The 26,616-nt window shown below is 38.8% G+C and overlaps 1 protein-coding gene across 2 annotated transcripts in view; it reads right to left on the bottom strand.

The window, feature by feature from the left end:
• The window catches only part of PNLIPRP3 (pancreatic lipase related protein 3), a 35,213-nt gene extending 27,418 nt beyond the window's left edge, over positions 1 to 7,795 (bottom strand). The window contains exon 1 of one of the 2 annotated variants that reach the window (XM_019459552.2): positions 7,479 to 7,795. In XM_019459552.2, the coding sequence (XP_019315097.2) occupies positions 7,479 to 7,527 (49 nt within the window). In that variant the 5' untranslated portion in view covers positions 7,528 to 7,795. The remainder of the gene's footprint in view (positions 1 to 7,478) is intronic. The other variant, XM_019459553.2, reaches the window with a different exon arrangement.
• Between the last annotated feature and the right edge of the window lie 18,821 nt (positions 7,796 to 26,616).

Below are 26,616 nucleotides of genomic sequence, written 5' to 3'. Positions count from 1 at the left end.
TAACTGACTGAGCCACCCAGGTGCCCCAGTAATCTTCTATTTCTTGATCGATACCTCATACTCCTTATAACCTGACTCTCTACCTTTGCAAGACGAAGTTTTAAGCCATGTTACCTCTCTTCCCTTCCATCTTTCAAGGTCCGCCAGCAGCACTTTGACTTCATATTGTCAAAGTTGATAACAGTCAGACTTTGTTCTATGATCATAATTAAGTCTTTTATGTTTTGTGGGTAGGCTGGCTCCAAAAAATTGAAAGCCAATAAACAGAATTTATACGATTATGACTAGATAAATATTTTTCCTTTCAGAGCCAGCTAGCGTGCTATAATTACATTTGCTTATCTGCACTTTGTTGTATGGTTACCCATTCGCTTCAAAAGGGGAATATTCACATGAATTATCTTTTCTTAGACATGAATTGCTCGAGATCAGTGTCATTTTGGTTTGCTTCATATTTGGATCATGCTTTTCTTGTAGCATTTTCATTTTCCTGGATTCTCTGGTTGCCTTTGTTTTCTCTTGTTGTAAGTGTAAACATGTGCCTTCTTCAATGTATCTCTACTATAGCTCCTCAATCAATATTTCTCATGCCTGGAATCCATTCTGGTTTTTTTTTCTGTTGAAGCACACATATGTCCAGTTCTAATTTGGATCAATGAGTTCACATTTGGATCGTGCCTTTCTAATACAGCCTTCTGTTTTTTTCTAGAATGTCCAGCTGCCCTTGCTTTTTGCATGCCATGTCTCCCCCTCCCCCATACACCCAAATTCTCAACTACATTATTCAGTCTATGGAAAGGAGTTTGGATTTTGAAATAAAGACTTGTAAAAACTGTATGTTTCTTATGTTTGTAACTTACCAGGGTTATTGGTCACTATGCCTTTTTCCATAAGGAAATACCCATAAAAAGAATATAAAGTTAGAAGAAACTAGATATGATGAAGGAGACTGATCAAGATTATAAAGTATCAAAGCCACTTAGGGAAAAAATTGAAAGATTAATAGTTCTTTAAAAATAACATGTTTGCTACAAAATCAGTAAGTTGATACTGGGCCAATAACTTAAATGGCCCATATGACAAAGAATATAGTTTTAGAATGGTAGCGTTAACGGTATTACGCAGCCATTGAAAATGCTTACAGAGATTTGTAATGAAATTTGTAATGACAGTGATTATGTTAGTGTGTTGTGCTGAAAAGGCAGGCTGCAGAACTATGCATGGTTTTATTTAAAATGCATGGGGAAAAAGAAAATTTAAAGGAAGTGCATCAAAATATTAATAATGGTGAGAAAGCGTGGGTTTTATTTATTTTTTGAGAGAGAGAGAGAGAGAGAGAGAGAGAGAGACAGCGCCAGTGGGTGAGGGGCAGAAGGAGAGGGAGACACAGAATCCAAAACAGGCTCCAGGCTCTGAACTGTCACCACAGAGCCCAACGCAGGGCTTGAACTCACATACCATGAGATACGTGAGTCGGACACTTAACTGACTGAGCCACCCAGGCGCCCTGAGGATGCATGGTTTTTATTTTCTTGTTTACCCTTATCTATGGTCTTAAATTTTTAATAATTAATAATGGTAACTCTAAGTCACAAAAGAAAAAAGAAGACTACTTCTCCAAATTATGTTTAGTTAATAATAATTTAATTAATAATAATTAAAAGGGCAAAAACAGACTGAGCCCTAAGTGTCACATATGTGAGGAAATGAAGACTTACAAAAAGTGACCACCCTGCCCAATGCGTCATTGTTATTAAGTTGGTGTTGGGGGGGTTGGGGGAGAACCATGATGCAGCTCATTCTATCACTAAGTAGAATTGGGAGGTGCATTAATTAGCTTTTGTTAGGTTATGTTGTAACAAATAGCCTCCAAATCTCCTCGGCTTCCCAACATGAAGGTTTAGTTCTCGTTCATGTTCTATTTTGGCTGCAGTAGTTTCCGGTTGGCTGTGGCTCTGATTTACCAGTCTTCTTCCTTCCAGGATCTAAGCCAAAAGAGACCCTGTCTGGAACATGTTGCTCTTGGGGCAGAGGGAAAGGGCAGAACCATGGTTGAACCATGCAAATGCTCTTCATACAGGCATTCGAGCTTGGCACTGCTCTCCGCAGGTCATGTAGCCAAAGGTGGGGCTGTAGCATCCTCTTCCGGGGAGGGGGAGTAAAGAGTGGGGAACAACACTACCATCTGCAACAGAAGGGTATGCGGGTTTACATTTTTATAGGTGCCACCGGAAGGAAAACCTTTTGTCATTTTCATTTGTATTCCTTGAATTACCTAAATACCTGAATATCTTGTGCATTTCTGGCCCTTTGCACATGTTCTGTGGGTGACATCTTTGTGTCTGATGTACATTTTTCTAAAGTTTGCTTTTTTCTTATTCATTTGTAAAAACTCTTCAAATAGTAGAGAGATTTGGTCCTTTTCAATCAGACATTGAGAAAAAATATTCTAGTTTGCTGTTTTTGTTTTTGTTTTATAGAAATTTCACATTTTACTCAACAAAATAATCAGTCTCTTTCTTTATGGCTTTGGGGTTTCATCTTGTTTAGAAAAGCCTTCCTTACTTCAAGATCATTAACAATTTCACTTTGTTTTTGTTTATATTTTTCTTGTTTCACTCTTTTACTTTAAATGTTCATTGATCTGGAGTTTATTCTGGTGTAAAGAGAAGTTTTTCATCTAGAAGTTCAATTCTCTTGGCCTGAATTTATACAAAGTATAATCATTTCAATGTCTTCCACATCTGTGGTTATTTCTCTTTATTTAAATCTGTCATCACAGTTTTCTATTTTTTACTTTTATTAGGCAATCACAATATACATTTATCAATTGTATTGCTTTACTCCTGTTCTTCTAATGTGTTAACCTTTACTTTCATTTTTATTCATGAAATTCTTCCTTCAATGTTACTTGTTCTTTTTCTAGTGCCTTCAGTTCTTGGGTCATTGTATTTTGATATATTCTGCAACTGAAGTGTTTTATTTACCCTTCGACTTCAACGTTCTTTACTATAGCACATTAGGTTTAATTGGTTAAGAAATCATATAAGTTGGTATATTAGCTCATGTTTTCTTAACTTCCACTCTCTAAATGAGTAATTTTTCATACTGTGAGCCGCCTTTCCCAATGACAAAAAATATCTTGAAAATGGACTCACTAATTTATCCAAGAAATATTTATTTGAGTGTCTATTATGTGCCAGATATTGTTCTCAGCATTAGGGAATCAACCGTGGAAAAAATAAGCCTAGCCCTGGTGGAGTATAGCCCAGTGGGGGTGTGGGGACAATGAATAAGAATAAGTAAATAAAATGAAGATGTGTATGTGTTCAGGTGAGGAAGGGGTTGCTATTCAAATAGGGTGGCCAGGGAGGATCTCACTAAAATAGGTGGCATTTGAATCTACAGCTGAAGGGGGTGAGGAGCAAACTGTGGGGATTTCTGGAAGAGGGCTGAGGGAAGAGAACACACAAGCCTCTGGGGGAAGGAGCATGGCTTAGTGTGACAGAGGACTTATGACACGGCCACCCTGATCAGAGCTGACGGAAGAGTGGGGAGTGACAGGTCCGTAACACCTTACTCTGCAATTGCAAAATCCAAAATCCTCTGGGGGAAAGAAGTGGGATTTTGATTTTTTCATTCGTTTTTCAGTTTGCAGAAAACTCATTTGGTAGCAAAAACTGACCTGAGGCTATATATATTCGTCGTCCTAATTAATATGAATGTTCATAGATTTCACTACAAAAATATCCATGTGGTTGTGCTACCCAAGATTCCTCTCAGGGTTTTGTATTTTACAGTATACTTAAAATTAGAAAAAAAAAAAAGTCTGAGTTCTGGGACATATCTGGCCCCAGGGAGTTGAACAAGGGATGATGGACAAGGGATGGTATTAGGAAGGTAACAGAGGGCTAAAGCATGCAGCCCTTGGCAGATCATTGGAAGGACTCTGGCATTTACTCCAAGGTGAGGGGGATAGCCATTGGAGGGCCATGAGCAGAAAAGTGATGCAGACTGACTGAGGTTTATTTTGTTTGAGGAATATACTGAAGCGGGACAAGGGGGGAGGCACAGAGATCATCTGGGAGGCGACTGTAGTAAATTAGACAAGAGACAATGGTGTCCAAAGTCAAGGTGGCAGCAGGGGAAGTGGTGAGAAGTTGTCAGGTTTTGGATAAATTGTGAAGGAGGATCAATTTACTGATTAATTGGCAGGAAGGTGTAATAGAAAAGTAGAGGATGATGTCAAGGTTTTTGGCGAAGTTCCTGGAAGGCTGGAGTTGCCATTACTTGGGGAGACGCTAGAATTCTAGGCAGATTTGGGAGTAGAATCAAGAGCTCAGCTCTGGGGACACCTGGGTGGCTCAGTAGGTTCAGTGGCCTACTCTTGATTTCGGCTCAGGTCATAATCTCAACGGTTCGGGAGTTTGAGCCCCATGTCAGGCTCTGCACTGAAGTGCAGGGCCTGGTTGGGATTCTCTCTCTCCCTCTGCCTTTCTCTCTCTTTCTCAAAATAAATAAATGAATGTAAAAAAACTTAAAAAAAAAAGAGCTCAGCTCTGGATATGCAGCTTTTATATGAATTAGATACATAAGTGGAGATGCCACAGAAGTAGGTAGATATATGAGACTGCAATTCCAGGGAGAAGTTCAGTTGCACATAGGAACTTGGCAGTCATAAACATAAAGTTGGTGTTTGACGTCACGAATATGGAGGAGATCACCAAGGGAGTGATGGTAGGTAAAGAAGAGGGATGACCTAAGGACAGAGTCCTAGGACACTCCATCATTGAAACATCAGGAAGACGAGTGGGGATAAGCACAGGACACGGACAAAAAGGCTTACAAGAAGTAGGAGGAAACCCAGAAGAACGTGGAATCCTAGATGCCAACTTAAAAATGTACTTCCAGGGGAGAGAGCAATCAAGAGTACCAAATACTGCAAAGTCTAAGTAGATGAGGATGGAGAATTGACCACTGGCTTGTCAACAAAGGAGTAACTGGTGACAGTGACAAGGGTAGTTTCTGGGGTGAAAGCCTGATTGGACTGAATTCAAGAAAGAAGGGGAGGAGAAAAAGAAACCCCATACACACAACTCAGAAGTGGAGTTTTAAAGATGGATGGGGTACCTGGGTGGCTCAGTTGGTTAAGTGTCTGACTTTGGCCCAGGTCATGATCTCACAGTTTATGGGTTCAAGCCCTGCATCAGGCTCTGTGCTGACAGCTCAGAGCCTGGAACCTGCTTCAGATTCTGTGTCTCCCTCTCTCTCTGCTCCTCCCTTGCTTGCGCTCTGTCTCTGTCTCTCTCTCTCTCTCAAAATTGAATAAACATTTAAAAATACATTTTAATTAAAAAAACAAAAAGATGGATGAAATAACACACGTTTGTGCTGCTGGGAATGTTCCAGAAGACAGGAAGAAAATTGGTAAAGCAGGAGAAATAGAAGAGAGTGTGGTTGAGTGCACTCCTTGGGCAGGTGAGAGGAGAGAGTGTCTAATATACAGGAGGAAGGGTTGGCCTTTGTTGCAGCAAGAACAGCTCATCTCTTGTGAAAGAGAGAAGGCAGAACGTACAGGCAGGTGTATGCAGCTAAGTTGGATAAATGTGGTACTGGGAGTTCCGCAAAGGTCTCTTCTCTTTGTTTCCATTTTCTTATTGAAATGGGAAACCAGGCCATCAGCTGAGTGCTGGTAAGCAGGGAGGTGTTGGAGATTTGAGAAGAGGGGAGAAAAATGAAAGAACCCAGGAGCCCAGGCAAATGAATGGATGAGGGGAGAACAGTAGGATGGCTTGGCAGCCTTAGGGTCACCTTCTGTCTGATAACCATGACTTTGCAGTGAGACAGTCAGCATGGTGTGTGTTTTTCTCCAGGCACAGTCAGCTGCACAGTGATGATGTGTTGGACTTAACCAGTGTTGTGGTTAAGCCAAGTGAAGCAAAAGCAGCAAAGAAGTCCAATGTGTATACCAAGGAGTGATTATGATTGGCCATGGCATTAAACTGAGGAGAGAGTTGGCTGGCTGCCAAAAAACTTAAAAAAATAAAATCATAGTTATATTAAAATTAGATTATATATATAATAGTTATGCATAGTTATATATATATATATATATGTGGAGTAGTATATATGTGTGTGTATATATATATATATATATATATATATATATATATTTCTACTGCACACTTATATTCATTATAGAGTCGCTATCATTAAAAATTTGAGTCTCCATCACATTTGTATTATTACCTGCCTTGGCATCTATTAAATTTGTAACAGGGTCCATTTGCATTTAGTTCTCTGGTACCTGCCATTTTACAATTTGTGTTTAATTCAATAAACCTTCAAACAGAAATCACTCCCTACTGAAAAGTAAATATTTCCGATGGGTATAGGGAAGTCTTATTAATCACAACTGTGTCTCCAGGGTTCAACACAGTGCCTGGCACATAGTAGGTGATTGTATTTGTTGATTAAAATAAAACATATTAGCATCCTTGTTCAGAGAGGACTTTGAGGGTGGGCTGTGAGTAGAGATAGCAAAGAGGCCTGAAGTCTGGAAGGAGGAGAGACCACCTGAGGAAAAAAAGGTGACGGTATAAGAACAATAGACCAGGCAAGACTTCACTCGATTCTGTTCTGGAACTGATCAGTCTAGCTGCTTTCAGTATTCAGTAAGGACTGTCGGGGGCAGGAACATTACAGAAAATAGAGCACAGTTCCAGGAATATACTAAAACCAACAATAGATCCATCCACTTTTATCCCACAGAAAAGATCTGGAGGGCAGGGAGTAAAAACACTGAAATTCTTTGATTCTACTTTGGTTAAAACATATCAACTAACTTTTGTTGTGCTTATAGGAAGAACACTGAACCAGGGAGGTAAAAACAGAGATAAACAACAGCTACTACACAGGAGATGCCTGAAGAGTCCACAATATAAAGAGCACAAGTCCATGAATATTGAGTTAATGTGTAAGAAATGTTCACAGACCAAAATCTCTTCACAAAAGCATGACCCAAATAGAAAAAATCAACATGGAAGTTCCAATCACCATTAGTCATTCATTGATTGATTGATTCATTCATTCATTTGTACATTCATTGAGCATCTACAGTGATTCAGATACTGAAACCAGAAATATGAATGTATTTTATCATTTATTGCTACACACTTATCTTAGAAGTGAGGAAATCAAGACTTTAACAGATAAGTTGCTTCACCAAGGCCATAGGCTAGTAAGTATAGAGCTGGGAGCCCAGTACAAGCCATCCAGCAACTTTTATATTATTGGAAATAGATACTTCCTATATACTTATCAGATTTAGTATTACTAAATTGATTCATTTCCCTTAGATATTTTTAGGACAAATAAATCAAAATATAAACAGAGCCAATATTCCGAAACCCGTATCAATCACATTCTGGATGTGACTGTACTCCTTATTTTGAAGGAACTAATAAATTAAGTCTTACCCGTTGATGTGCCAAAGAATAAGAGAGCAGCAATCCAAATTCCAAACATCGAAGTTGCTTTTGAAAATCACATCAACGCTTCTTGAAGATTTTTACTCACAAAGTCCCCTCACTATAAAATATTAAGCAATTTTCTTCAAAACGTTATCACCCAACATTTAAGTTCTAGGTCCAGACGAGTGTGGAGTTCACACGACCTTGAATCCCGATGCCCTGCAAAGTAATGTGCCCTAGCCTAGACTACTGGCTCCACATTAAGGGATATAATTAGCAAGGTGTGCCTTCCATTAGGTGATTGGTAGTTAAAACTTCTGAGGTTTTGTTGTTTCATCATTAGCAAGATTTTGATTACACACAATCTGAGTCACTCTTGAAAGTTATTTTAAGGCTTTGGGAGGGTAGATAACAAACATCGAAAAGGCACAGTTTTTCCAAACCAGGACCATAACTTGGAGTATTCTTCCCCTCACACATGTCGAAGGGCAAACAAGCAGACCCTCCTGAAACGTGTTAGGAGGTAAATAATGAACGTGGCTAATAATGGCTAATCTGCACATCTTGTGTGGCAATACAACGTTGCAGCTGCCATCATCTGGAGCCCAACCACCTGGAAGCAAATTCTGGCTCTGCCACTTATTAGCAGTGACCTCACACTAGCAAGCCTCACTGCACCTTTCTTCACTTGTAAAATGGGGATAATCATGGCTCCCAACCCACAGGGTCATTTAGCGATGGAATTACTTATTATATAAATAGTATCTCGTGTATAGTACTGTAGTGGAGTTAATTTTATTAGCGATTTTTCAACTATGTTAATGGTTATAAGAGCAAATTTATGTGCACATAAAATACAGCGTTACATCATGGCACCTGGGCCGCGTAACCAACTCTAATGTGATGCGAACCTGCCTTTTTGGCTGCTACACTGACTTAAAGTGATGCAGTTCACAGATACCCTCAGTCGAATTCTCAATTTCTAAATGCTCATAGAAGATGGCTGAAAATATTTCTTGGTGTTTCTTTACTTTTTCCCTCTTACCATAATAACATGACGATATTGAAGCATTTACGAAGCATTCAGCCCTTTCATACAAACCTTGTTACATTGTGCAAGGATCAGACAAAGAAGAGGTTAAGACCAAGAGTAGTTACAAGTCTTGGGTGCTTTATTTGGTTGAACTATTTCCTGGAACTGGTAGCAGCCAGTCCACCACGGCATTCAGACACGCAGTAATTAGAGAAAGGGCTATTCAGCAGCTCTGAGCTTGGTGTCTGGGGTGCTGAATGTCCAGCGACTACAAAAGACATGCTCTAAAAGCTTCGCCAGTTGCCACTGGTCATTTTTCCAGGAATCAATGTTTTTAGCCACGCACGCAGGATCAGCATAAATAGCATCATCGTCAATAGCACCTCTCAGAAGACAGCCTCTTATTTGCGTCTCCATCCCCAGGGACAAGCACAATGCCTGGAATCTAGCAGGTGCTTAATGAACATTTTTACATGAAAAAAAACTACAAAGATCTACAGTGATAATACAGGAATTTTTTTCAAGCCACGCTCTCTTCCATGTTTTCATAGCACTTTTCAATGAGTCTGCTATAGCTCTTAGCATGTCATGGAATTGCTGGGCATTTATCTGTTAGTTTCCTCCCCTAGACTGAACTATTCTGAGACAAGGACTAGTTTTTGTTCATCTCTGGGCCCCCAGGGTCTAGCAATAGATCTATCACAGCAGACACATGGTCAATATTTGTTGATAGAAAAAAAAAAAACCAGTAGCCTTAATTTTCATTGATCTCATATCATTTGAGGAAATTCTTACTCTAGACAGATTATCATTCTGAGAGTGGAAGACTCATTATACTTTAACAATTATATTTAACGAGGATCAGATACTGATGACGACATGGCTGCTTGCTGAATTCATGGTAGTTCTGCCTGAAAAAAATGTCACACAGAGCAGTTTAACAATAGCTTTTAAAAGTTCATCACAAAATCAAAGCTCTGCTTATATATGACAGCACGTCAAAATGAGGAAAAACAGCAAATCAGTTGTATTCTTGATTCAAGAATAGAGAATAATTCAATTAATTTTGTCCCTGATATGATAAATTATGTTTAGGATTTAGTAAGGCAGAGAACCTTTAAAGATGTCATGATGAATATTTCAATATTAATGTCAGAACCCTGAAGAATATGGCTGTAATTTTAAAAAGCACTTTTTAGGCTATTTCTTAATGCATGGCATTTTAAATTATCCAAGATTTCAAGGAAGCTGGCATCGTGGCCATTTTGGTGAAGCAGAGAAAGAGTGACATACAGGGACGCCTGGGTGGCTCAGTCGGTTGAGCGTCTGACTTCGGCTCAGGTCATGATCTCACAGCTCATGGGTTCGAGCCTCGCATCAGGCTCTGTGCTGACAGCTCAGAGCCTGGACTCTGCTTCGGATTCTGTGTCTCCCTCTCTCTCTCTGCCCCTAACCCACTCGCATTCTGTCTCTGTCTCTCTCAAAAATAAATAAACATTAAAAAAAATTTTTTTTAAAAGAGTGAAATACAGTGACAAAAACCTGGGTAATTTTAGCACTCATTCATTCATTCACCAAATATTTGACTGGCTACCTCATGCTCGGTACAATTCTAGTTTCTAGTGATACATCAATGAATAAAAGACAATAAGGACCCTTCCCCCTTGAATTCTACAATGGGGGAGGCAGCCAATAAACACAAGAAACAAGTAAAACCCTAGAGGACAGGGAAAGGTGGTTCAAATAATTGGCAAAAAAATAAAACGAGTGAAGCAGGTTGGAGAATTTGGGATTTGACTGGAGGAGAGGGTTGCAATTAAGTTTGGATGGTCCAGGAAGGCCTCCTTGAGAAGGTGATGTATGAGCAAAGAACTTGGAGGAGGTGAGGGAGGTAACTACGTGATTCTCCAGGGAGAGGGGCAGGTGGTCCCAGGCCCTGAGACAGGAGTGTGCTTCCTGTCTTTGAGAAAATGCAAAAGGCCAATCTGGCAGGAGCAGAGGAAGAGGAGTAGGGGATGAGTCACAGAGGCACCTGGGGCCAGAGAGGGTAAGGCTTTATTGGTCATTTGTGGCAACTTCAGCTTTTCTTCTCAGGGAAAAGAGAGCTAGCTGTTGGAGGGCTCTGAGCAGAGGAGACCTGGGCCGACTGTGGCTGTAACGGTCGTTCGGCTGTCTGTTGCCAAGAGACAGAAGTGGGGCAAGGGCAGAAGCAGGAAGGCCAGCTAGGAGGCTATTTCAGTAATCCAGGTGAGAGATGATGGTGGTTTGGACTAAGAGGTTGCCCATAGAGGTGGAGGGAAGCGGACTGACTCAGGATATAGTTTGAAGGTAGGGCCATTAGGTTTCCTTTCTATCTCTGTTCTTCAACTCAGCTCTTGAAGGATGCAATGATACAAGAAAGTCCTCAGTGTGTTTTGCAGAGGTAGAAAAATCTACTCACTTTTTTTTCCTGTTTCATTCTTGAATAACAGATTTTCGCTCATGAGTATTGTCAGAACAGTTCTTACGACGTTTGAAAGGACAAGAGTATTTTGATGAATTTGTTTGGCTTGGTTGGTTTAAGGAATGTAAGTGTTGTGCAAATTTTTAGAAATGTATTTCTGAATCAGATTATGCTTCTAAAGTCAATCTTTGTGATAAGGCTTTATTTGTATGCACATTTGGTAGTAATACGCCTCTTGTAGGCAGACATAAAGCAAGAATCTCATGTGGAAGTATAACCTCTACCAAGGAAATATGATTGTAAACTATTACTTTGTGAACTATAGGCTATAATTAGATAGTCATCACACACTTGTTAAATTATACAGAGTAAAAACGTATACTGCATCAACACGACTCATTATAATTACAAGTTACTCTAGAGGGCTTCTTGAAGTTTCCAAGTAGTACACTTTTCATAATAGTAATTTACTATATTGGAATGTGTATTAAAATTACACCTTGAAAAATTAATTTCAACTTTCCCACATTCAGCAAAGAATTGGGAACATCTAGAAAAACATCAGTGGCAAAGAGGCAATTGCAAGGGAAGGAGAGGTTAGGAGGATTCATAGTGACAGATGATGCGTGAGACTGCAACACAGTGTGAGAAGATGTAAATTCTAGAAGCAGGCTCTCACTGAAGCAATATAGCATGGGGATTTGGAGCCTGGACTTCTGAGCTGGATCTGGGTTCACGGCCTGGCAGGACTTCTTTAGCTGTGCGATCGTTGGTAACTTAACCTCCCTGAGCCTCAGATCCCCTGTGCACATTGGTTAAATAGGTAAGTGCCCTTATCTTCCAGGCACTGATTGTGTTTTGAATGTTTGCAAATTTGCCTTTTCTCCTCTATCCAACTCTTCGTTTCTGTCCTTCCCTCCCTGCCCAGGTTTATCGAGGTGCAAGTGACAAATTAAATTGTATATAAAGTGCACAATGTGATGGTTTGCCATACATGCATTGTGGAATAACTACCATCATCAATGGATGTCGGGGTGTTCTTGGGAAGATGAACTGAGCACATGTTCACAAAGAGGCACACGTGCCTCAACTCAAATGCTCCTCGTGCCCACACGAGGCACGCAGTAAACGATAAAGGGAAGCTGTAACAATAATTACTATTGTCGTAGGTCCAACCCAGTCTCCTGTTATGTGTGGGGTGCTACGCCATGAATGTTATTGAGAGAGGCTGGGCTACTTGTTCAAATGAGCCCAGGAGAAAGGCAGGACTGGAAGGGAGGGTCATCCATGGGTAAGTATTCCGTGGGAGCAGAGTGACAATAGGGAAGTCTGTATGTGGACAGCTTGTGTAATTACGTAGGAATTGTGGGCCCAATAGAAACAAACCACAGGGAGAGAGAGTCACGGAAAACAGGCTCATTGGGAAGCATGATGTAGTAGTTAGATACGGTGAAGTGAGGGATGATTGCCGGGTGAGGACATCAGGAAGAAGAGCAACTATGCCCAAGGACAGGGAAGAAGAAGGTGACTTATAGGTTTAGAGCAGAGGGAGGAGACATGATTGGCTTCAGCAGAAATTGAACGTGTTCCTGTGAGACACTTGTTCCATGATCAACAGCATTCCTAACCTTGACTCGTTGTTCCGTCATATACTTATACTCATCACAAGGAAAACCAGAGCTTAAGTAGATCGGCGTAAACCCAGCCCAACACATTCTAAAACAACTCCAATGCTCACCTATCAAAGGACTCACCATGATTTTCAGGGCTCCCTACTGGTATACGTGCTCTCAGGGCCCCTGCCGGGGGATTCACAGCATTTAACCTTTTTGCTAAGGGATCTAGACCCCATTTGCGTAAGTCTCTTTCTACTCTGGCTCCCCTTCTATCGCACTTCCTCTTGCGTGGGTGGTGCTGGAGCGACTTGGGCATTTCTGGGGCCCAATTAAGGGAGATTTAGGGAAACATTTTCTAAGTATCTGACTCTACGGTTTGATGCTTGGTTGCTGACAGCTTTTAAGCCTCACCCTAACCTCCTTCCTTTCTGCCCCGCATCTGGTAACCCGATAAGAAAGATAAGGATGCTCCCCCTTTGTGGCATGAGTGAGAAGTCCAAACGTGGAATCCCCTGCACATACATGTGTGTGGGAGCCCTTGCCTCAGCCCCACTTCCTAAGCACCGTAAAACCTCCAAGCCAGTCTCCTTTTTCTGGTGATTTTTAGACCAGCATGGGTGCCACCCTCGTTCTCCCCAGTGATGCATAAGGTAAGCAGTATTAGCTCATTTTGTTCTCACGAGTCCCCACAAGGTTGCCATTGTATTGCAGTTTTTCTTTCAGATAAGAAAGGTGAAGTTACAGAAGTTAAACAAGTAAACCCCAAGGTAATTATGAAAATTGAGCTAGGAATTGAACCCAGTAAAGCCTCCAAACTTTGCTCAAATGGTCAGTACCCCCTGCCCTCTCTGCTGTATTTTTTCTGGCTCTTGAAACACACCTCCTTATTTTCTGTTTTCCTACCTATTTTTTCTATGGATTCTCTGGTTCCATTGCTGGTGGCTTTTTCAATTTTTTGTTCTTATTCTTCAAATACAATATTTCCCCCAAATTTTCTCCTTTCCCGACACGGTAGATTCCTAGATGTTTCCACCAGGGGCAAGAGCGTCCCCTCCTAGGATTTCACGTTTTGTCTCTATGTGAGAAACTTGCCTCCATCCTCTTTCCGAAGCTTCTGGCCCAGCAAGGCCAACTGTCTTCAGGACCTTTCCAACTGGGTGTTTTGAACGAATCAGAGAGTCATCCCATTAAGCAAAAAACTCTTTTCTCTCCAAGGAACTCTTCCTCACACCTTCCCTGTTTCTATTGTAGGAACTGTTATTCTTTGAGTCATGAGCTGGAAACATCCAAAGCATCTCTGATGCTCTCGAGGGTCCTATCGGTTCTTCCTCTGTGGGGTCTCCCTCCTTCATTTCCTGTGAGACTCACCATCACAATCCCCGGTCAGGACTTCATCTCTTGCCTGAAATTTTGCTCTTCTCTCTGCAGTCATGAATTCTAGGTGTTATTTACAGACGCACCATCTTGAATCACATCTCCCATCACATTCTCCTCAATGTCTCTGTTGAACGAAGCTGAAACTATTTAACTTGGATAAAAGATCTCCTTGTCCTCCACTCAGTTTAGCTTTTGAGCCTTCAAGTCCACACCCCTCCACACCCATTGCTCCTGTTGACTTGCTGAGGTTTTTGTTCCTGCTGGTTCTTGCACCTTGATGGCCCTTCCCCACCCTTCTCTATATGCTGAATCCTTCTCATAATTCAAGGCCCAGTTCAAGTGTGACAGTATATTTTCTGAATATTTCTCCTGATTCCCTCCAGTCATATAAGATTTCTTCAATTTCTGAATACTCACTGTAACTTGTATTATTTTTATTCTTATAACTTTTCATTGTTATTCATAATTTTAATATTGTACCATTCCATTGTGTTTTCTTTTTTTTTTCTTTTTTCTGTTTACCTTTGACCCCCCCCCCCTTCACCCATTTCTCCCCTCCTTCACTCTCAATCTCTGGCAACCACCAGTCTGTTATCAGTATCCATGAACTTGATTTTCTTTTTTTTTCTTTATTCCACATATAAAAGAGACCATAGGTATTTGTCCTTCTCCGTCTGACTTATTTCACTTAAGCATAATGCCCTCTAAGTCCATCCATATTGTTGTAAATGACAAGATTTCATTCCTTTTTTATTGCTGAATATTATGCCTTTGCGTGTGTGTGTGTGTGTGTGTGTGTGTCTATGTGCGTGCATATGTGTATACCACAAATTCTTTATTCATTCATTTATCCACTGATGGATACTTGGGCTGTTTCTATATCTTGGCTATTGCAAAACAAAATGCAAATAATTATTTTTATCCTTCTTATAACTTAAAAAAGTCTCAAATTATTTATTTTTTCATCTTCACTATTCAATTGTAATGAACTACATTGTAATGTAGTAAATTCAAGGCCAGGGATATATATTTGTATGCTTATTATGATACCTGATGAGTACAGTTTTTTTTTTTTTTTTACAACAATGATCTTTTTTTTTTAAGTTTACTTATTTATTTGGGGGAGGGGGGAAGGGCAGGGAGAGAGGCAGAGAGAGAGAGAATCCCAAGCAGGCTCTGAACTGTCAGCACAGAGCCCGATGCAGGGCTCGATCTCACGAACAGCAAGATCATGACCTCAACCAAAATCAAGAGTCAGAAGCTTAACCAACTGAACCACCCAGGCACCCCCACGTTTGATTACTTTATTCCTCTACTTTGTCTAAGTCCAAATTCACCAGCATATGGTGCATGGCCTTTCTTACACTACCCCCTTGGGCTTCTTCCACCATTCCTCACTTTACATGCCCTTCAAACGGAACCACTTAGAGCACTGCAACAAGCTAGCTCTGCCTTCATTTCAGCCATTTTTGCAACACTATTTCCTTCCCTCCTCTACTGGGTGAAATCTTAATCTTTCATCCAAATCCACTTCAGGTATTACCTACTCTCTGAAATCATACTCAACCTTCAAGTTGCATATCATCACTTACTATGGGCTCCCCCATACTTTAGAGACATCTTTAACTCTGACACTATTACATTATAATTAGTGACATGTTGGGCTGTCCCACCTGACCCCTCCTTGAAATTAAGGAAATCAATGCCTCATAGTTGTCTTTGTGTTTCTCACTACCATGTAAGGGGCCTGTCACTTGGTGGGCACTCAAAACTTCTAGAACAGATACTTGAATAAATACATGAGTGAAAGAATAAACAAAGGAAGGAAGGAAGGAAAGAAGTGGTCTAAATAAATATTGAATGGGCTCATCCTGATTTTGCTAAACATATCAAAAAAAATAGAATTCTTGCCAATGGTCCAAATTTCTATTAGTCTTCAACAACTTTTGGGAAAGGAAGGAACTCTATGAGTTTATTCATTCCATTCTTCATGTTTCTAGTACATGAGGTTCTTAAAAAAAAAAATCAACTGCAGGCCTGGTTTCCATTCTCAAGGATCACTGTTATGTATTGCTCTCCTTGATATACTAAATAGGTATGTGTATCCCAATATAACAAATGTATATATTTCCACAAAAAATAATTCCAAGAATTCAGCTTTGGTATTGATGATCATTTGTCTTTAATCAGGCTACATACTGATTATTTCATTAATTTGATGAATATTATTTATTTATGTTTCCATATTTCCACACTGTCTAGTTGCCATCTTTTTTTTTTTTTTAACTTTTAACTTTTATTTAAATCCAAGTTAGTTAACATATAGTGTAATAATGATTTTAGGAGTAGAATTTAGTTATTCATCACTTACATATAACACCTAGTGCTTGCCCCAACAAGAGCCCTCCTTAATACCCACACCTGTTGAGGCCATCTCACCAGCCGATACCCCTGCAGCAACCCTCAATTTGTTCTCTGTATTTAAGAGTCTTTAATGGTTTTCCTCCCTCTCTCTTTTTATCTTATTTTTAATTCCCTGCCCCTGTGTTCATCTGTTGTGTTTCTTAAATTCCACATATTAGTTGCCATCCTAATGAATTTAAATTTTCTGAGAAAAAGATGACCTACGGGTAACTTGAAGACAATTGGGCTTTCTCTTTTCACAAGAGACGCAGTATTTGGGCTGTTATAGGGAGAATGGAATGCTGCTATTTGAGGTTTATTGAATACATATATCCTTAAGCTCCTTATGTGATAAATCACAAAACACATTTTAACCAAGCGCTTATTTCCCTCTAGCAGATTTTATATTTAAATTTTACACGACAGTACATGATATAGAAAAGACAACTCAATTTGACATCTGAAGAGAGTTATGTGAGAAAATTCTCTGGATACAGAGGGATACATAGAAATAAAAGGTCTTGGTCTCTATTTCTGATACAGTCTCTAGCTAGCTATGGCCTAGGAAAATAGACACTAGGTCAATAGACATTTTTTTTTTTTTTGCCATACTTTCTGAGTTTAATTTTCTTCTCTATAAAATGAAGAAGTTAAATTTTGTGATCTAAGCTCCTTTGTAGCTCTCAAGCAGTCTAAGCTTTAAATTCTAAGGATCACATTCTTAGATACTTGAATAATGTCATCTTGTGAGAGAAGGAAAAAATCGACAAATTTGTCTCCCTCTCTCACAGTAATGCTTGTGCTTTAACCATAAGACCAACCTAAAGTATGATTATTTCTTGCTGTCTATGCTGACGCAGTGTTTATACCAATTAGGTAGTGTGACTCTTGCCACCACCCAGACAGGAGCTCCTCTGTTGGGGCAGGATATCGTTAAATAATTTTAAGAAATGGGTGGCTCAGTCAGCTAAGCATCCGACTCTTGATTTCAGCTCAGGTCATGATCTCAGGGTTTGTGGGTTCGAGCCCTGCACTGGGCTCTGTGCTGATGGTGTGGAGCCTGCTTGGGGTTCTTTCTCCCTCTCCCTCTGCCCTTCACCCCATTCACACTCTGTCTCTATCTCTCAAAAATAAGCAAATAAACACTTAAAAAAGTGAAGAATGAAAGACTTGAATTTCAACTAAAAAAAAAAAGGAGAAACAAAAACAAAACAAAGAATCAGTATGTCTTGATGAGTAAAGGGACTGATTTAGGTTCAGTCAAACCTGAGACCTTGCAGTGGCATAAGGAAAATTGAAACCACTGTTATTTCAAAGGAACAGGAATTGAGATCAGCTTTTTCCCTTCCCATTGTGGAAGGGGATAACAAGGAGGCAGTAACAAGAAACTAAATACCTTTAAGCTCCACTTTAAGGATGAAGCCCCATTCTTGGGCTGGGAGTCTTCTAAGAAAAGAATGGGACCAGTTAACAGAAGATTTCAGGGGGAATTTTCTAAAAAGAATGTGCCCAAACTTGTTCATTAATCACTTCAATAGTATCTTTGAGAACCTTATTGCAGGGAAAGCACTTGTTATAAATAGGATACTAGGGATTTAAATATTGAATCTGCCCTCAAGGAGACTATAGTTTAGTAGAAATCATCTGCCACATACAGTAAAAACTCCAAAACCAGACAGAAGGTAAAATTTATGAACTGAGTAGAAAGGTAATAAATCCAATGTCAGTGACAATGTTCAAGGAGAGGCTGCATGACTGTTTGGGGTGACGTAAGAGAGATTTATACATCCGGTAGGAAGTTAAACTACATGACCTTCAAGATCCTTTCCAACAAATGCTTTGTGGTTTTATTAAGACTGTCACTATAGTAAGGATTTTTTAAAACACAAGATTGTCTGATTTTCTGTTCTAGTCACATCTCAGTTAGACGTTTTCCTCGTACAAATGTATCTCTATTATTTGGTATCTTTTTCCAACATTAGTTTTTAGAACAAACATTCTTAATTAATTTACTTAAAGTATGTCTGAGAATGCAATCAGAAAAAGTCAACAGAGATATTTAAAACTATTTCTAAAAGGCTAATATAAACATTTTTTCCCAATATCGTCACGATGGATTTTTTTAAAGGAAAACTTAATTATTTTATATAATACAAACCAGAAAAACAGGACTGATATAATAATCTGACATACATTTATACTTTCCATTCACTCTTCATACTATTTTAGCTTTAAGATTAATTGTTCAGAATCTTATTTCACAGCCACTCAACTTTTATTGACTTCGATATTGACAGACTTGGTACAAGTTATAAAGCCTTATGTGGCGTGATATATAATTAAAATACTTTGTCTCATAACTTATATTAATGGGTGCATGGCAGAGAATGCTGATTTGCCTCTGAGAAGAATGTAAACCTCCACTAATGAATTTATTGTGGAAAAACCTATTAGGGCCATTAACCACCTTGTCTTTGCCTTCCATAGTCAAGTGCTAGCAGCTTAAATTTTTCAGAGTGTAAAGCCACTGGATCTGGATTAGATGAAACTTAAAAAAAAAAAAACTAGTAAAAGGGCAATTTGGTTTCTAAATTATTGCGGTAAGGAAGACTCTCACTGCTGTTCCTAAATATTCAGACGTGAATTCCGTTGAATGGCACTGAGTTATATAAATAAATAAGTAGCAGGATATGGTGCGTTGCTTATAGGTCAAGATGCATACTCTGTTCTTATGCCCGAGGGTGATAAGGCTTTAGCAACTAATTTAGCTACCCAAACTGACAAGAGGATGCTATGTTAACCGGAAAGCAAATTTATTAATGTGTAGGAGAAAAATTCACTTTTGAGGAGAAAAGATACTCTGGTGCCTAGTCTGTCCCCCAGGCCAGATCAATAATGTTGCCGTTGCTTGGTGAGCACAGCATCTGATCAAGGATAGCTAGCTGAATGATATTTATGGCTACTGTTATCCATCTAGAAAAAGACCAGCACAACTATCTCCACGGTAACAATATCCTTGAGGCCCCTGGTTGGGACATTTTTCCCCTAGATAGTGCTGGAGACACTCTGACAAATTCTTGCTATTTGGAATCTCTGCTTATAGATACCATAAAGGTTGTTTTCTTTAATACAGTCTTCCATCAAAGGATGATTGAGCATCATCTAGAGGCATAGGTCAAAGCCAGAGTACTCATTCAAATGCCCACAGGGACCAGCTAGTCACAGAAAGAAGTGAGGTAAACGAGATGTGAGAGAAGTCAAGTGTTGGAAAATAACCAAACTTACTTTATTTTTCTTGAATATAGTGCGAACTGGTATGTATGATATTCTTAGAGATATTTGAAATTTTAAAATACAAAAAAAATCACAGAAATAGAAATGTTTCATTACTTGAGTTCTTTCTCATTTGTTACTTCTGGACTTATCATGGAGACATAAGATAATTACCATCAGATCATGTCAACCTACACCACAAGTCCGTCGACTAGGTGTACTCAGTGTCATATGCAAAATGTACTCAGTGTCATATGCAAAAATGGAGTTTACAGGGGCTCCTGGGTGGCTCAGTTGGTTAAGCGTCTGACCCCTCGGTCGCGGCTCAGGTCACGATCTCACAGTTTGTGACATCGGGCTCCGCGTGTCAGTGCAAAGCCTACTTGGGATTCTCTCTCTCTCTCTCTCTCTCTCTCTCTGGCCTCCCCCGCTTGTACTTTCTCTCAATAAATAAATAAACTTTAGGGGCGCCTGGGTGGCTCAGCTGGTTAAGCGTCCGACTTCGGCTCAAGTCATGATCTCACGGTCCGTGAGTTCGAGCCCTGCGTCGGGCTCTGGGCTGACAGCTCAGAGCCTGGAGCCTGCTTCAGATTCTGTGTCTCCCTCTCTCTCTGCCCCTCCCCTGCTTGCACTCTGTCTCTCTCTCTCTGTCTCAAAAATAAACACTAAAAAAATTTTTTTAAATAAATAAACTTTAAAAGTTTTTTGAAAAATGGAGATTACACACATTGGTGCTACTTAGCATGTATAGACTCTCTTTACACAACGCTTTGGGTCTGGAAATGTGTTTGTTCAGTTCTGGCATTCCAATTCCATTGTATTTAACTTTCAGTTATGATATTCAGTTCAATAGTGTTAGTGGGTAGCTCTTGTTTTCATATTATCAGTCAGTCTCAAATTATAAAGGTAAACTTTCTAATGTTTAACTGTTACTTTATTTTCCTAAAGTTTAAAACCCAAAAACCTTTTCGGAATTCCATTTTCAAGCCCCTAGCTTTGGTAATGTAGTTCTAGCCATGACTTTCATTTTAGGAAAGTGATTTCAGTGCAGGATAATGGGCCAGATTATTCTTTGCCAAATTAGTTTCTTAAAGACACAGTTTCACTTCAAGTGAGCAAATTGAATCATACGTTTGTGTAGCTGTTTGTGAATGCCTTTGTAGAGAACTATTCAAAATTGATAGGTTCTAACATCCACCCGAAAGGCCAAGACTTTAATCCACTTTTCATTGTTAGAGATTGAGTAGAGATTTTTCTCTTGAATGACATAAAATTATCCAAAAATATCCTTTAGCCCTCAGCCACATAAGTCCATGTACTGCAACGGGCTACAACCGTATACATCTAACTTATAAAAAGAAGCCCTGGAATATCTGTATTTCATGCTACGGGGCATTATCCAGTTCATGGTGTTAATTACAAGCACATTCATGGTATATTACATTTTAAATTCTTTGGCACAAAGCAATTCCTGGAAAATGACGTAATCAGGAGACCTCAATCCTAGGTTTCCTGGGGAATGATCCTTTCTTAAATTTAAGTTTTCACATTAACACTGTCCATTGCAAGGGCTGAATCACACTGACTGACTTTGACCAAGTGCGTTGCCTTTTGCAAATTTCCCTAGACAAAGATCAGTCATTTGCTGAGTCCAATCACAGCCTGTCATCTTCTGACACATAAGCATTCTTGTCAATATCACCAATTCAATATAGCTGACGATGTGATATTATTCAAATCTGTGCTCTCATCATCTTCAATAGAAAATGCTGCAACTGATTTAACTTTTTTTTTTTGGTACAACTTTTCTGTAACTGCTAAGACATAACTTCAATACTCAGGTCAACAGTACTTCCAGTAAGCTTTCAATTTACAAATGCTTGTCTCTGTGCAGAACCCACAATTTCTGCTGTATTCTATGATGCTCTTTCATAAACTTGCCATCCATAAAAGCTTTTGTTGTCTGGGTAATTTTTTCACTTAATATATAACCTCATTTATAGGAGTATCAGATATTTTATTCATAATCAAAAACAATCATTGACATTTCAATCCTATTCTCAGGTTAAGTTTTTCATTTCTCATCTTCTCCATGCACCAGTCCTAAATCTTATTATGATTTGTTTCATAATGGTTTCAGATGGTTTATTTCATATGTCACAGCCTCTTAAGTTGTGGTTCTTTCAATACAGATATCTTTTATTTGCATGTTATATATGGAATAATATTCTTAAGTTAATCAAAGAAAGATGATATCTTCCACTATGCCTGAATCAAACATCTTCTCCCATATTTGGTGGAGGTAGGCATATAGAGAAGCAATTCTCTTCTAGAAGAAACAAGCACAAGTGGCAACTGAAAAGGGCTTCAACATTAGAGAAGCAATAGAGGGTGATGGTGATTGTGGCTAACAGAAGATCCAATGCTCCATCTAAGGTAAGAGCTGCTGCTGTTCCATATAAAAAAGGTGGCTAATTATTTTCATGCAGGAGGGCAGATCTAGTAATGCCAACATTTATTTTTTAAAGGAGAAGCTCACAATGATTGACTAAATTAAAAAAGGAAAGGAAAGGAAAGGAAAGGAAAGGAAAGGAAAGGAAAGAAAAGAAAAGAAAAGAAAAGAAAAGAAAAGAAAAGAAAAGAAAAGAAAAGAAAAGAAAACTACAGGCCAATAGGCCAGACAGAATAGATCAGCAAGTGGAATCAGTCCCATAGGCAATCAGTATACAAACTCTGCATTGAAGTGTTAGATATTTTCATAGAATTTTACTTTCCGGAGACTATATCAATCACTGTGATTAGGATATTATATATTCCCCAACATCTCAAACCTTTGCAAAATAATTTATAGATATCAGTTCATAGTGTGAATCTCTTATTTTCATCATCCCAACAGGTTCTCTCTACTGGTAGGGATGTCGAGCGCATGGACCTGCATTCTCCGCATCCACCGTCATTTAGAGAATGTCATGGATACGGTCTAGCCATAGTTCTGAGATTTATGAATGGGCACATGACCCAAGCCAGGCCAGTCAGAATCCTCCTTGGGTTTTTGTTTAAACGTTGATATACTCATTTTTCTTGGGGCTCACTACCAGAAAGTGCCATGACATCTAGAATTACTTAAGGTCATTTTTGGCACAACACAAAAAAAGAGTGTAATTCAAAATTATGCCAATATGGAGAAACCTATCAGAGCCTAAAATCTGAAGAAGAGAGATAAATAAGTTGATCATAATATCATTTGAACTGTTGAAGCATGCCATCTCTAAAACCAGAATTTTCCTTGGTCTTCCTAGTTACCTAAACTTCTTGTCATAGGCTGATTTAGTGTGGGTTCTGTAACGAGCGGAGTCTTTACTCCGTCTGACTAGCGTGGATAACTAGTATTACCCATTATGTCTGAGTTGTTTGGCAAGCTATATGATCCATATAGTCCTAAATTTTCTCTATTACAATATACTATACTTAATTACAATCTCTATTTAACATCAATTTTATGTACTAGATTTGGAAAATTTTATCTGTAAAGAACCAGATTGTCAATATTTTAGTCATTTTGGGCCAGAGGTACTCTGCCACAACTAAGTCAACTCTGTCTGTTAGTGCAAAATCATCCATAAATAATCCACAAACAAATGAACCTGGTTAGGTTACAATAAAACTTTATTAATGGCACTGAAATGTGAATTTCATATAATTTCACATGTCATGAAACATTACTCTTCTGTTGATTCTTTCCAACCACTTAAAAAAATCATTCTTCACTTGTGAGCCATATCTGGCCTGCAGGCTATGGACTGCTGACCTTGTCATAGATTATAACCTTCCTAAGGTGAGGAGAGAGTCCCATCATCATCGTGTCCCCAGCAGTAAGAGACAGTGCTTGCATAGAGCAGCCTATCACTAAATATTGAATGGGTAAATTAAAACTCAAGGAAGATCAAGATTGTGGAAAATTCAGTTTTCACACACAAAAAAATAGTTACACACTAGAAATCATTAAAGATTTAAGGAAGCCAGGGGCGCCTGGGTGGCTCAGTCAGTTAACCGTCCGACTTCGGCTCAGGTCATGGTCTCGCAGTCAGTGAGTTCAGGTCCCGCATTGGGCTCTATGCTGACAGCTCAGAGCCTGCAGCCTGCTTCAGATTCTGTGTCTCCCTCTCTCTGCTCCTCCTCTGCTCACGCTCTCTCTCTCTCTGTCTCTCAAAGATAAATAAATGTTAAAAATTAAAAACTAAAAAAAAAAAAAAAAACTAAAAAAAAAAAAGATTTAAGGAACCCAAAGGAAGGTCATCACTTCTACCCAGTTGTCAGGTCCCTCCTCTCCCCTTCTCAAATCTCTTTACAATCTCCCTCCTGAATTTCCCAGGAACCTCGACTTTTTCTTCTTCTGTTATGCAGGTCCATTTTTTTCTCTTTATAACTTTTACCCCTCAGCTTGCATATTGAAACCAAAGTATTCGGCTGAACAGAGGGATCTACTCTACAATACATGACTAACCTTCCAGTTCTATTAGTGACATCCTCAACAGGTCATTGGTCTCAGGCAACACGCTTAAAAACGTACTTTTTTTTCACACATAAAGTGGAGATGGTATCACCTATTGAACCAACTCCATACGTTTTCTTTTTTGGTTGTTTGTTTTTAAGTTTATTTACTTATTTATTTTTGAGAGAGAGAGACAGAGAGAGAGAGCATGAAAGGGGTAGGGGGACAGAGAAAGGGAGAGAGAATTTCAAGCAGGCTCCGTGCTGTCAACGCAGAGCCTGAGGTGGGGCTCGAACTCACGAATCATGAGATCATGACCTGAGCCGAGATCAAGAATCAGACCTTAACCTACTGGGCCACCCAGGCACCCCTGAACTCCATACATTCTCTTAAAAGTTTCACATGAACTAGTAAACATATAGGATTCATAGGGTTTTTTTTTTTTAATTCTCAAAAAAAAAATTAACACATGAGTAGATTTTAGTAGTTTTCACGATGATCAGTGTTTATAAGGAATGTGATCCTGCCTGCTTAACAAAATAGATCGAATCTGTTACAAAGGGGTGGTCATCGTAATGGAATTTCTTGTCCTAAAAGAAAAACAAACTGGACTTCACAGGCTTTCTAAGAAAAAAAAATCAACTACAACCAGGATAATTTTCATACTATATTTTTTCTTAACTGAAAATCTTGTATTCAACAAATTTCGAACTATTAATGCATGAAAATAAAAAATGACATCTAAATTTTAATTGTGTAAAAAAAATTACAAACTCAGCCAGTCTAATCTCAAAAATATGAAAATTTACACTTTTAGAATGTTATGCCCTAGAAAAGTGTGCATATTTCTAAACATCTTTTAAAATGACATTTGATTCTAGTGGAATCTTTTTCTCTTTCATTAAGCTAGAGGATAAACTTAGGATTAAACTGCCTCGGATTCTGTGTCTCCCTCTCTCTCTCCCCCCCTCCCCTGCTCACGCTCTGTCTCTGTCTCTCAAAAATAAATTAAAAAATGTTAAAAAAATTTTTTTTTAAAGTTTTAGTCTTTCATACAATAATGAACAAATCTCTTTTCAAAATCACCTTTAATGTTTTGCATAGCTACTGTTGCTAAGATTCTTGTTTCTTTTTCTTGAAAAAGAATATTATGTTATGTAGCCTATGGGGCCCTCTTATCTGATCTTAACTTCTGCTATCATAAGTACATAAAACTAAAAATCTACACAGACATATCTTTGTTTAAAATAAAGAATGACACATGGAAGTGGTTAGATTTTAAATTGCTTTCAGTATTTGCATTATTGTCCAAACCATAAATTCTCACAAATGTAGAGTTTGGGTTTCTAGTCCAAACCCTCCAGTTAATCTGTCCATTTTTGCACTTGTCTGTTTATGAAGTATGAAGCTAAAATATAAAATAACTAATTCTAAACAAATGTGGTTCCATTATTTAAGAATAAGATGAAAATAACTGGTTGCTTTAATACTAAATAGAATTATAGTAGCTCTCACTGGTTATCTCTGTTTGGCTCTACAAAATCAAGTGTGGACCTAGGATGAATATTATTTCTCCTCCTCTATTACTGTAGTAAGTAATATCATTTTTCATAGCTGACATGGAGGAACTTTTCAAAAGAGATTTTACTCTCATCTTTTGTTTTTTCCCTTGAGGGGGTGGCATGGGGAAAAGAGCAACAGAGGAAGGAAGGAAACGAAACCAAGTCCAGCTGATTTTCCAAAAAAGATAATGTGTTCTCAGAACCTCTCAGTTGTAGCTCCTAACTGGTAAAAACCAAAGTTGTTCACAAGTCTAACTTCCCCGTTACACTGTGAGTTCTTCAAGGACAGGACCCTGTTTTACTCATCTTTTTTTTACCCCCAGTGCCTAGCACACATGATGCAAGAGAAGTAGGAAGAGTTTAGCAAGAGTGTTGAAAGAATTAATGAATGGGCAAAAGGCCAATGGTTAAGATTCTAATGGGTAGCCACGGCCATATGTCCCTTTAAAAGGTAAATAAAGACAGTGTCTCATTAGCTAGGACTATAGGGTAAGCCCCCCAAAAGAATAATAGTTATTGTTATTGATATAGAAAATAATTAGTGGAAGCCCCTCAAAACTTTGCATTCATCTACTGAGATCTGAAAGGTTGGGTTGGTTTATGATTGATCACAGGAGAGTAGGGATGAAAGAAACGTCATTGGATTAGAAACTAACAAAAATTTTGCATGTCAAAGACCATTTTAATCAATTGTTAGAATTTTCATTCCTTTTGAATTCCTGTGTTGCTTATGACAATATTTTAGAATGAGGCAGGGTTAGAATCACTTTTTCACCAAGTAAAGAGCTGCTAGGAAAAACTGGTTTATCTTCTATATACTTTCTGGAGACAAAGGTGAGATTCTATTGAAAAGAAACAATACAGGAAAAGGCATAAATAACTAACTCATTCTCAGTATTCCTGGTCTCCATCCTGGTATTCAAGTAGATCTTTTGTTTTAAAATG

This window comes from Panthera pardus, unplaced genomic scaffold (genome assembly GCF_024362965.1).
Source record: "Panthera pardus isolate Hobbes unplaced genomic scaffold, ASM2436296v1 HiC_scaffold_22, whole genome shotgun sequence".
Classification (NCBI taxonomy): domain Eukaryota; kingdom Metazoa; phylum Chordata; class Mammalia; order Carnivora; family Felidae; genus Panthera; species Panthera pardus.
This window is presented reverse-complemented; position numbering and strand designations above follow the sequence as displayed.